This window comes from Sorex fumeus, unplaced genomic scaffold, assembly GCF_029834395.1.
Source record: "Sorex fumeus unplaced genomic scaffold, SorFum_2.1 ptg000037l, whole genome shotgun sequence".
Lineage (NCBI taxonomy): Eukaryota > Metazoa > Chordata > Mammalia > Eulipotyphla > Soricidae > Sorex > Sorex fumeus.
Window position 1 is genome coordinate 65,529,275 of NW_026606094.1, and position 12,302 is coordinate 65,541,576.

At 40.7% G+C, this 12,302-nt stretch overlaps 1 protein-coding gene across 1 annotated transcript in view; it reads left to right on the forward strand.

The window, feature by feature from the left end:
• Positions 1–12,302, forward strand: part of CCDC126 (coiled-coil domain containing 126) — a 35,403-nt gene that overhangs the window by 13,052 nt on the left and 10,049 nt on the right. Inside the window, exon 2 of the mRNA XM_056118628.1 lies at positions 8,916–9,287. Coding sequence (XP_055974603.1) covers positions 9,050–9,287 — 238 coding nt within the window. The 5' untranslated portion in view covers positions 8,916–9,049. The remainder of the gene's footprint in view (positions 1–8,915; positions 9,288–12,302) is intronic.

Genomic DNA, 12,302 nt, shown 5'->3' on the forward strand with positions numbered 1-12,302 from the left:
AGACACAGGTGTTACTCCTGGCTCTACACTCAGGAGTTACTCCTGGCGGTGCTCGGGGGACCATATGGGATGCTGGGAATCGAACCTGAGTTGGCCACGTGCAAGGCAAATGCCCTACCCGCTGTGCTACCACTCCAGCCCCTTGAGCATTTTTTATGTATCTGTATCTGATGTCTTCTGTATCTTCTTTGAGGAAATGTTTATAAGGTCTTTTGTACCTTTTCTAAATTGAGGCTTCTTGATTTTTTTTTTGTGGTTGTTTTGAGTTCTTTAAATAATTTGGATATTAGCCCTATATTGTATAGATATTATGGAAATATCTTTGTGATTGTTGTTTCTTTTTAGGCTATGCCCCATGGTGCTCAGGGGTCCTCTGAATGTTCTTGGGGGCATTGTTTAGTGCTAGGGATTGAAACAGGGCATCTGAATGCAAAAATCATCCAGCAGCCCTTCCAGATATTTCCTTAGTTCTTATAGATTACCTTGTTGTTTCCTTTGGTTTGTTTTTGTGGGTCTCGCCCATCATTACTCAGGACTTATTCCTGGCCCTGTGCTGAGGAATCACTCCTGGTGGGGCTTGGGGGACCATCTGGGGGGTCAAGAGGACCACAAGCACCCTACCTACAGCATTCTCTCTCCAGCTTCCTTTCCCTCCTTTTTTTCTGTGCACTCTTGTGGTGTGTAAAAGATTTTTCATTTTATGTAATTCATTTTATTTTTCCTCCTGTTTCTCTTGCCATTGAAGTTTGATCTCCAAATTCATATATGAGATCAAAGTCCACAAGTAGGTCTAACTATATTTTATGTATTATATATTTATTTTCTTTTATGTGTTTTGTGGTGTCAGGGTTTATAAGTCTTAAAGTTTATTTTATTTTATTTTTTATTAATATATTTATTTATTTTGAATACCCATCCCTCCACAAGTGACCATTTCCCACCACCACGGATCCAAGTATCCCTCCCACCCCCCACCCCCCTCTTCCCACCCTGCCTCTGTGGCAGGGCATTCCCTTTTGTTCTCTCTCTCCTATTGGGTGTTGTGGTTTGTATAAGAGTTAAGCCTGATTTTCAGGGAGATTAAAGTTTATTTTAGAGTTTATTATTTTTTTTTGGTGAGGCATAATGGGGAGATGGCTCAAAGGACTGGAATGTATTCTTTGCATGTGGGAGCCCCAGGTTTAATCCCTGGCATAACATAGTTTCCTAAGCTCTGTCAGGGAACAGACTCAAGTACTGAGCTGTGCATAGTCCCTGAGCACTGCTGGGTGTAGCCCTAAAACTACCATCCCCCTAAAAAAGAAACAAAACAAAACCCAAAACCAAACTGGGGCCTTAAACATGTGAAGCATACTTTTTTTGTTGGTAATTTTTATGTATGTTGTTAAATAGTCATCTAATTTCTTTTTGTTTTTTTTTTTTAACCAATGGTGGTCCAACACCATTTGTTGAAGAGGTTTTCCTTTCATCTTGTATATGATCTTTTATTATTAGTGGAGGGGACGGGCACCTCTGATGGTGCTCAGGGCTTACTCCTGGTTCTGCACTCAGGAATTACTCCTGGCACGGCTCAGGGGACCCTATGAGGTGCCGGGGATTGAACCCTGGCTGACTGCATGCAAAGCAAGCACTCTACCCACTGTTCTATCTCTCCAGCCCTATGTTTTTTGGTCTGGCTCCTTTGTCCTAATTAAATGTCCGCGTGTGTGTAGTTGTCTTGTGGATCTCAGTTTGTCTGTTCTAGACTATTTTGATTACTATTACTTTGTAATACAGTTTGAAGTCAGGAAGCACTATGTCTCCATTTTTCTTTTTTGTTCTTAGGATTGCTTTGGCTATTTGTAGTCTTTTGTGGTTTTATATACATTTTGGAAAATTTCACAGTCTGTTTCCTTGAAAAATGCCATTGTTATTTTGTTAAGGATTGTGTTAAATCTGTAAATTGCTGTATGTAATGCCATTTCAACAATATTATCACAGTCCATTAATGTGGTATATCTTTCTCTTAAAAACAAACAAACAAAACAAAAACGATGTCTTTTTATACTCCCCTATGTCTGTGGGGCTGGAGCAGTAGTATGGCGGGTAGGGCATTTGTTTGCCTTCCACACAGCTAACCTGGGTTTGCTCCTGGCATCCCATTTGGTCCCCTGAGCACCACTGCGAGAGATTCCCTGAGTGCAGAGCCAGGAGTAACCCCTGAGTTTTGCAGGATGTTGCCTCCAAAACGAAAACAAACCCCAAATACCAAAAATCACAAAAATGCTTATTTAGTTTGGTTTTTGGACCATAGTCACCTCTGCTCAGTCATTACTCCTGGTTCTGCACTCAGGAATTACTCCTGGCGGGTGTGGGGGACATATGCAGTGGCATGGAGCAGACTGTGTTGGCAGTGTGCATGGCAGCCCCCCTACCTGCTGTACTATCACTCCGGTCCTTGTGCTTTTCTGGGTATAGCTTTTCACCTCCTTTGTTAAGTGTACTCTTTGGTGTTTTATTCTTTTTGTTTGATTTTGGGCCAGACTCAGTGGTACTCAGGGCCTATTTCCAGCTCATGCTGCGGGTCTCTCCCAGCAGTGCTAGGGGTTGAACATGAGCCTCTGCACGCGAAGCTCAGCCCAGTGAACTCTCTCTGCTTTTTCATGTAATTGTAAATAAGTTTTTTTCCTTATTTTAAAAAAAAGTTTATTATTTGTATGTAGAAATGCAATAGGCTTTTATATATTGATTTTGTATTTTGTCCCTTTACTGAATTTATGTATAATTTCTAGTAGTTCCTTTGTGGCATTATTAGGGTATTCTGCGTATATTATGTCATTTTCAAAAAATATATATATAAATATAAATATAAAAATATAAATATATATTTTGAAAATGACATAATATATGCAGAATATAATATACGCAGGTTTTGCTTCTTTTCCCATTTGGGTTTCTTTTTCTTGCCTTATTGCTCCGGATAGAACTCCTGAAACTGTTGTCAATGTAGAGGTGAGAATAGGCCTCCTTGATTGCATTCTTTTAAAGTGAAAAAATTAAAAGCCTCCTGTACTATTTTAATATATTCAGATATATAAAGTTTTCCTAGTGGAGGAAGTGTGGGTTAGAGAAAAACCTTCAGGAGAGTGAGGACCTGTGCCATGGCCTGTGTGATCGTTGCCACTGTTTTCCTTCAAGCACTGCCTTCACATCTCTGGGTCTCAGTGTCTTCATCTGAGTTGTGAGGGGACCGGATTAAAATGTTATCGGGTTTTTCCATAGCCTAGGATGGATAACTGAAGATATTTTAAATCTCTCTCTAAATGTTCATCTTCTCTGATCCTCTGCCTCCAAAAATCAGGGACAGGAGGACATATTGCTGCTTGGACAAATTGGGGTAGCCAAGGGCTGTATTTCAAAGTCCTCTCTCCGGCATCTTGTGGTGACTGCTGATACCACCAGGCTCAGTGGGAGTTGTGGAAGCAGCACGCGTTATTCTTGATCCTTGCTGAATCTGCAGCTTAAGTTTACAAAGTTCACACTCGGGTCTGGATGCTATATTGTGTAAGATCAGTGGGTTTAAAGTATTCTGTGGGGATTAGAAATGATCTTGACTAGAGTAATCAGGATTTTCAGTACTTCTGGGTAAGCAGCATTTAAACAGACACTCTAGTCTCACATATTGCTGTTTGGAAGATGAGATGTTCTTATCAACAGCATGCTGTTTAGGTCGTTTTTTTTTTAGGATGGGATAAGTCACTTTAGTGACTACCACCAATAAATTATTTGATGTTTACAATTCTCAGCAGTAACTTTTTCAAGCCTGCAGCTTCCCTGACCGCTGACTGCTAATACCCTAATGAGAACATCTAAGGGAAGCTGTTAGGAGACATGCTTACTATATAAAAATAGCATATAAATACAGAAATATCAATATTCTTCGAGACAGTGGGAATTCTGACTGATCAGGGCAGCTATTTTTGTTACTAATGGAAAACAAATTTGGTCATCAGGGATTCGATTGCTGAGGGCCTTGAGAGCTAATTAGAGTTTTGTTTGGGTCTAGTAAAGCATCCTTTGTATTAACTCAAGGTACTCAGTTTATCAAGAATTAGTGTCATTGTTGCATTAGTGCAGGCTCTAATAATAAAGGTTAATATTTATTGAGGTAGTCATATGTCATTTTATCCCTACCAAGTACTCTTGTCCTTATCTGAATAAGGACATCAGGACTTATAGAGGTAAAATATTTTGCTCAAGGTTTTAAAAACAGAATATAGATTTTCGTATGGAGAATAAGAGTGTATCTTGAGCTTAGAGGTTGGCTAAGAGTGGAAATGCTTTTTTAATTTTTTCCTTTTCCTTTACTATATGATAGAAGACAAAGACTAAAAAGCTTCTTTCAAAACTTTGAACTCTGGATGGGAGAGACAGTACAGAGGGTATGCGACTAACCTGGTTTGGATCCTATATGATCCCCTGAGCACCGCTGGGTGGGCCCAAAAACCAAAACTAAAACCAAAACTCTTTGATCTATGTCTTTATGACTTTCTTGAGCAAGTTATTTAGCTTTATTTTATTTATTTTACTTTTTGTTTTTGGCCACACCTGGGCTGCCCAAAAAACGTCAAACCCAGGTCTGCTGCATGCAAGGCAAATGCCCTACCTGCTGTACTGTTGCTCTGGCCCCAAGTTCATATAACTTTAACTTGATTTTAATCTATTCTCATTTCTTTCTTTCTCTTTAAAACAACTTCCCCTTCTGTTCCTTGTTGTTGATGCTGTGACTGTCATGACTCGGGTGGTGGTGCTCGCTGCAGTCTGTACTCTGTGTTAATGTTTGAGCACCCTTCATGGAGGTACCTGAGTGACAGCTGTGGTGCTCGCTGGGGAGACTGCAGTGCTCAGCAACATTCACACTTTCTGGTTGTGGCACTTGCACCTCTTGTAATTATTTTTTCTTTTTTTTTGGGGGGTCACCTCGGCGATGCTCAGGGGTTACTCCTGGCTTTGCACTCAGGAACCACTCCTGGCGTTGCTCGGGGATGCTGGGAATCGAACCCAGGTCGGCCATGTGCAAGGCAAACACCCTACCTGCTGTGCTATTGCTCCAGCCCCTTGCACTTCTTTTTAGTTGCACTGCCACCCTGGGCATTATACCCCTCCTCCTCCTGGCATTCTGATATTAGGGGTATTGCCTTAATAGGATCTGAAAGGTTTTGTTTTGTGTATGACAATTGAGTAAGTGGAAATAGAAGAAAATCTGCATGTTTTAATTTGCCCATACTACACTGTTTTGTTTTATTTTATTTTATTTTATTTTATTTTTTGTTTAATGCCACAACCAAGTAGCACTCAGGGCTTTCTTCTGGCTCTGCACTCAGGCGGGGTTCCGGGATGATGGATATTGGTGCCACATATGGCACCGGGATATGTGCTGCCGGTATTGAACCCAGGTCGACTGTGTGCAGAGCAAGTGCCCTACCCTCTTTCTATCTCTACAGCCCTACAGTTCTTTCTTTGGGTGGGAAGACTCCCAAAAGGTGCTCAGGGGGCCTGGACCACTCCTGGTGGTACTTGGCCTGTGCTGCTGGGGACCTCCAGGACCAGAACTCTAAGGCCATGACCCAGTGGTGCCTGGGAAGCCAACTGTTGCCAGGGGTTGCATCTCCTGACTCCCACAACACAGCTCTTTTTTTAAACTTTATTTTTTATTTAAAAATTTTTTTATTAAAGAAGGGCTGGAGCGATAGCACAGCGGTAGGGCGTTTGCCTTGCATGCAGCCAGCCTGGCTGAGCCGAGCTCGATTCCTCCGCCCCTCTTGGAGAGCCCAGCAAGCTACCGAGAGTATCTCGCCCGCATGGCAAAGCCTGGCAAGCTACTTGTGACGTATTCAATATGCCAAACACAGTAACAACAAGTCTCACGATGAAGACGTTACTGGGCCTGCTTGAGCAAATTAAAGAACTGATATTTTACAAAGTTACTGATAGTTGAATTTTAGGTGCATAATTTTCAACACTGCAGCACAGTTTTTTTTTTTTTCCCCTTTATTTTATTTTATTTTTTTTTAAAGTTGTAGATTTACAATTTTTTGTGCTTTGGTTTCAATTATACAATGATCAGATACCCATCCCTCCACCAGTGCCCATTTTCCACCACCATGGATAATATCCCTCCCACCCCCATCCCCCCATCCCCCCGTCTCTGTGGCAGGGCAATCCCCTGTGTTCTCTCTCTCCTTTTGGGTGTTGTGGTCTGCAAAAGAGGCATTGAGTGGCAAACATGTTCAGTCCATAGTCTACTTTCGACATGCATCTCCCCTCCTGGGAGGATCCTCCAAACATCCTTTATTTGGTGCTCCCTTCTCTATCTGAATAGCCCTTTCCTCTAGGATACCCGGCTGGCCTCTAAGTTATGGAGTAATCCTCCTGGGCAGCACAGTTTTTAAGGATCATTTTATTAAGCTGTGAAATGATCTCTTTGCCTCCATGCATATTTCTACCTATTAGATTGTTACTACATTAAATGATATGATTGAAGAGTTTTCTTCACTGGGCACTTTGGTGATTCATAAACATTATTGCTTTCCAGATCTTTATAGGTTTCATACATTGTGTTTCACATTTATTTATTGTTTTATTGCACCACATCCCATTTGTGCCTATTGGCAACTCCTGGCAAGTTGCTTGGGTACCTCCTGGTGGTACTGGGAGACTATGTGGTGCCAGGAATTGAATCTGGCCCTCCCATATGAAAAGTATGTGATCCAGCCCCTTAGCTATCTTCCTGGCATTTACCTTAAAATTTTTTTTCAATTAAATGTAACTTGATTTTTTTTGTATTATAGAAATATATGCCTACCTCATGTTAATTTAGGATTATAACTTTTTATACATAGAAAAATATTATGACAACCAGTCATTAAGTAAAATAAATAAGTAAAACCATGTTAAACTCAAATTTAGATGTATACACATAGAAATAATGACCGTATTCATATGTATGCTATATAAGAGTATCTCAGTGCCATTTATAATAATTTCTGTGACTTTTACAAATATTGGCAAACATACTGTGGAAAGTTTTTAACAGATTGGGATTTCCCCTTTTCTCATTTCTGTTTCATTTTGACATCTCCACCTCTAGTTTCATTTAAAAAATTAAATTATTTATTTATTTTTCCCTGGTTTGTCATTTTACTTATTTATTTTACAAAGTTGTTAATGATGATTTGTTACTGACAATATTCCTACACCAATCCCACCACCATTGTACCTTCCCACTACCATTAATACTTGTTTTTCCACTCATACCATAGCAGACCCTCAATAATTTATATTGCTTGTTATAAACAATTTGCAAAAAGAATGGTCAAAAAAATGTTTCCTTAGAAGAAAGTGAAGACTGTTGTATCTCATCATGGAGCCATTAAGTCCTTGTATAAGAGATTACCAAAATGTTAATACAGGTTAAGCCTTCTGTGTTTATATTTTGTTAATCGAGACACCCTATTCAGTCTTTTGTGCTACTCCTGGTTTATCAGTATTGTAGAGTTTGCATCTCTACCTCTTTAACTTAACCCCCGCTTCCCCCTTTTTATTGAATCACTGTGAGATACACAGGTATAAAGTTGTTTATAATTGGATTTCAGTTATATTATTTAACTTAATTTTTTAAAGAATTCAGTTTTCCATTTTTTTTTTTTGTAGTGAGGTTGAATCCATGGTCTCACAGATACAAGGTACTTTTGAGCCAAATCCCTGGGGCCTTTAGTTTAATTTAAAAAAAATTGGCCATATTTGGGTCACACCTGACAGTGCTCAGGACTCACTCCTGACAGTGCTCAGGGTGCCATATTCAGTACTGGGAACTGAATCAGGTTGACCATGTGCAGGTAAGCATCTTATCCCTTGTAACTATCTCTCTGATCCCTTTAGTTTACTTTTTTCTCAAAGAGAATGATGAATAGCTTTTGGATATTTAGGTTGTTGATCTATATGTAGATAGACTAAAGTTTTTAGAAGTTTTATTATGTATCCATAGTTTTAGTTAGAAATGACAAGAAATTTGGGGCCAGAGAGATAGTACTGGGGGTAAAGTGCTTTACACATGGCTGACCTGTGGTCCATCCCTACACCCCAGATGATCCCCTGAGCCTGCCAGGAGTGATCCCTGAGCACTGAACTAGGAGTAAGCCCTGAACACTGACTGATGTGGCCCTCGATCAGCTGGTTAGTAAGTAAAATAAGGAAGAGAGCAAAGTCCAACACGCTCTCTCTGTGGAGCGCCTGGGAGAGAACAGCAGGTTTGATCCCTGGGACCAGTCAAAAGACTGACGACCATCTTGCCCCAGTGTTGTCAATTAATTGCTTTAAAAAAAAACAACAGCAACTTGATTTCTGGCCTACACCCACTTGTGCTCAGGGATCACTCCTGGAGGGGTTTAGGGGACCATATGGGCTGTTAGGGATTGAGCCCCGGTCGGTTCCCTAGAAGGTAAGTGCTCCCACCTCAGTATACCATCTCTCTAGCCCCTCCAGTGCTGTCATTCCAAATCTCCCAGCGCCTTAGCTCTCCTATTCACAGCAGCCATGAGAGAGCACTATAGCCTAGGGTGTGACCACTGGTCATCAATCAATAACATTTTTAATAAAATGACAAGCAGTCATTCAAAGAGTTTAATCACCAAAGTAGTATTTTACCACCAGATGTTTTCAGTGGATGAACATTTATTTCTAGTTTCAGTTTTTTAAAGATCAGTATAAATGAAATTGATAAAATACCCAGAAACTTACTTAATGGTATAAAAATTGGCAAAGAATAAGATATATCTCCAAGTCAAAACTTTCAACAGAATCTCTTTTAATTTTATCATTGTCCTGTTACTGGTATAGAAAAAGACTAACAATCTTTCATGTTCTCAATTTTACAGAATTAGTTAAGAACTGGAAAGAACCTCGGTGAAGATGAAGAGTCTATACTAGAAGAGGAAACCTTTTTTTTCTCATTCAAAACTCTTGAAAGTGGCTTGCCACTTGTCAGTCGAATTTGTTTGCTTCGTCAGAAATGATTTTTACCATCTCAAGAAAAAATATGTCTCAGAAATTGAGTTTACTGTTGCTTGTATTTGGAGTTGTTTGGGGATTGATGTTACTTCACTATACTTTTCAACAACCAAGGCATCAAAGCAGTGTCAAGTTACGTGAACAAATACTAGATTTAAGCAAAAGATATGTTAAAGCTCTAGCAGAGGAAAATAAGAATTCTGTGGACATGGAGAATGGTGCTTCTTTGGCAGGATATGGTAAGATAACCATAGAATACTTTTAGTCTTCTCTTCAGTTTGTTCCTGTTTAAAGATAGCCATGGAAATCCAGTGCATTGCTTCAGGCATGAATCTTCACAGAGCACTTGTTTCTTGACTTTTTATTTTGGAAAATTTCAGAGATACTGAAAAAGGATATAATTACTTATATCCATTATTTAAATTTAACAATTTCAATTTTATAAATATTTTGCAATATTTGTTTTATCTAGTTTTTGAAAATAATTATATAACTTGTAATTCAGTGCTTGATATTTCTGTATATATCTTTAAATATCATAACCTTTTTCTACATGATTACAGTACAAATATTAAATTAAAAAACTTGATTTTTGATCAGTAAATAGTCAGTATATATCTATTAATTCCTGAGAAGAAGAATTTGCATATTTATTCGGTATTACTTATTTGTGCTTTTCCCTTTTATTTCTTAGTTTCCTTCTGTATTTCAAATTCCTTATCCATTCTGGTTTTCTCTTGCCTTTAACAACTACGTGAGCATGTGAATTTTAAATAATACGTGTAAGTGCTCAAAGAATCAGAATGTGTACTGACTCTTGGAAGGAAAAAGGGCAGTTCCCCCTGCCCTCTGCATCCCTCAGTTTTCTTATTCTTCAGAGTTAGGTATTTAAAACTATTTCTGATATGTTTGGTAATTATCTCCATACTTCCAGGAGTTACTTCTTGATTTTCCTCTTTATAGTAGTTAACTGCTGATAGCTTCCCATTTTGCAGTTAAAGTTCAGTTCTCTTTTCTTTTTCAGTCCTCTGCCTGCTTCCCTCCCTCTCCTTCTGTTGCTGCTGTTGAGCTGGCCAGATTAACAGGTGCTGGGGGGTGGTGCTGGCACGCTCAGCCATGGAGCTTGCTGGGGGCAGCCCCCTTCAGTTGTGGTGCTTGTCCCTGGGTTCACTGGGGTCACAGTGCTCACATGTGCTTTCTGAGAGTTTTGCTCCTGCCCGCTGTGCTACCGCTCTGGCCTTGGGGTTTGCATACTTGAGCTGTGGTGCTTGCACACCTCTGATGGCACTATAGATCACACTCTGTGGCAGTGCGTGGAGTCCCACACAGCAGAGCTGCGGGACTGCTCCTGTGGTAGCCCTGGCAGTCAGTGCCCTGCTGTTAGTTAGCCACTGAGCCATCCCCTGGGCTTGTTTGTATCCAGAAATGCTTCCCACTCACATATAACTGTGTTCTCTCCCACCCTCTCTCCTCTCTCTCCCTCCCCCTCACACCTCCATCTTTCTCTCTCTTGCTCACACACACGTTTTTCTTGTCTTGTCATTTTCTCATCATAGTTTATTATTCTGACTGCGTTAGTGGTATTCATTACTGGGCCATGCAGTACATTATAATTGATTTTCCTTTCTTGCAGCACTTTGTTTTCTCCTCTAGAATAATTATTTTTATTTATTGAAATCACCATGAGATACAATTACAAACTTACAAACTTTCACGGTTACGTTTCAGTCATACAGTGATCCAGCACCCATCCCTCCACCAGTGCCCATTCTCCACCACCAGTGTTCCCAGTATCCCTTCTGCCACCCCAGCCCCTCCCACCCCCTGCCTCTGTGGTAGGCATATTCCCCTCTTACTTTCTATCTATCTCCTTTTGGGTATTATGGTTTGAAATACAGGCACTAAGAGGCCATCATGTTTGGTTCATAGTCTACTTTCTGCATATATTCCCATCCCGAACGATTCCTCCAACCATCATTTACTTAGTGGTCCCTTCTCTATCTGAGCTGCTTCCCCCCCCCCCCCCCCCCCCCCAGCATGTGAGGCCGGCTTCCAAGCCGTGGTACAATCCTCCTGGCCTAGAATAATTATTATAAATTTTTATTTCTTTGTCTGGTTTGTACTTGAACCAGCTGTCCTAGTTGTTTAAATCTCCCCTTCTCTATCAATATTACATCATAAAATTTAATTATCACTGTCTCATCTTGAAGCAGCCTTTCCTGGAGCATTCTGGTCTGATTTATGTGGACCTTTGACTTTTCTAGTTTTGCAGCGGTGACCTGTTTTAGGTTTTCATGCCATCATCATTCTGGAGATGGGGGTGGGCCACACCCTGCCATACTCAGGGATCACTTCTTTGATGCTGAGGGATCATATGTATTTCTAGGGATAGAACCAGGGTCAGCCACTTGGAAGGCGAGCACCTTACCCATTGTACTCTCTCTCTGGGTCCTCAAATTTCTTTTTACATAACTTACTATGGATTGATTTTATCCACGCACTGGGAACCCTGTGGATACTTTAAGTCCTGCTATGTACCTGTTAGTTGCAGGACATTTCCCCTAATGTATTTATTGGGTTTTTCCCTCCCATTGTTTCTTTTCGTTCTCCCTCTGTCCCATTGTGTGGACAGGACACTCCCTGAAGCAGCTAGCTTGCCACCAGGCTGCACTGTCTCCAGCCCTTTTTTCTGCAAGAGCAGCTGAAATACCCCATCTCTCTAGTAACGTGTTGGCCTGTCTGACACGCTAGTGCAGTCTGAGTACTTTAATTAGCACACACTATCTAGAGTCACAGTCCTAGTCAGCTTGTGATTATAAAACATTAGATATAGGGCTGGAGTGACAGCACAGTGGGCAGGGTGTTTGCCTTGCATGCAGCCGACATGGTCGACCCGAGTTCAATTCCTTCATCCCTCTCGGAGAGCCCAGCAAGCTACCGAGAGTATCTCGCTCACATGGCAAAGCCTGGCAAGCTACCTGTGACGTATTCAATATGTCAAACACAGTAACAAGTCTCACAATGTTACTGGGCCCGCTCAAGCAAATTGATGAACAACAGGAGGACAGTGACAGTGACAGTGATAGTCTCTGGGGCTCACCTTGAATAATCAAGACTTGCCTTGCAAAGACTTTTAAGCAGTTAGAGACTACCTGGGAATATGGCCAGTCACATAATCTTTATAATAAATTATCGGCGTCTGTTTCTTTGGACTAGATCTTTCTGATAGCATAGAGAAGCAATTCCTGTCTCTT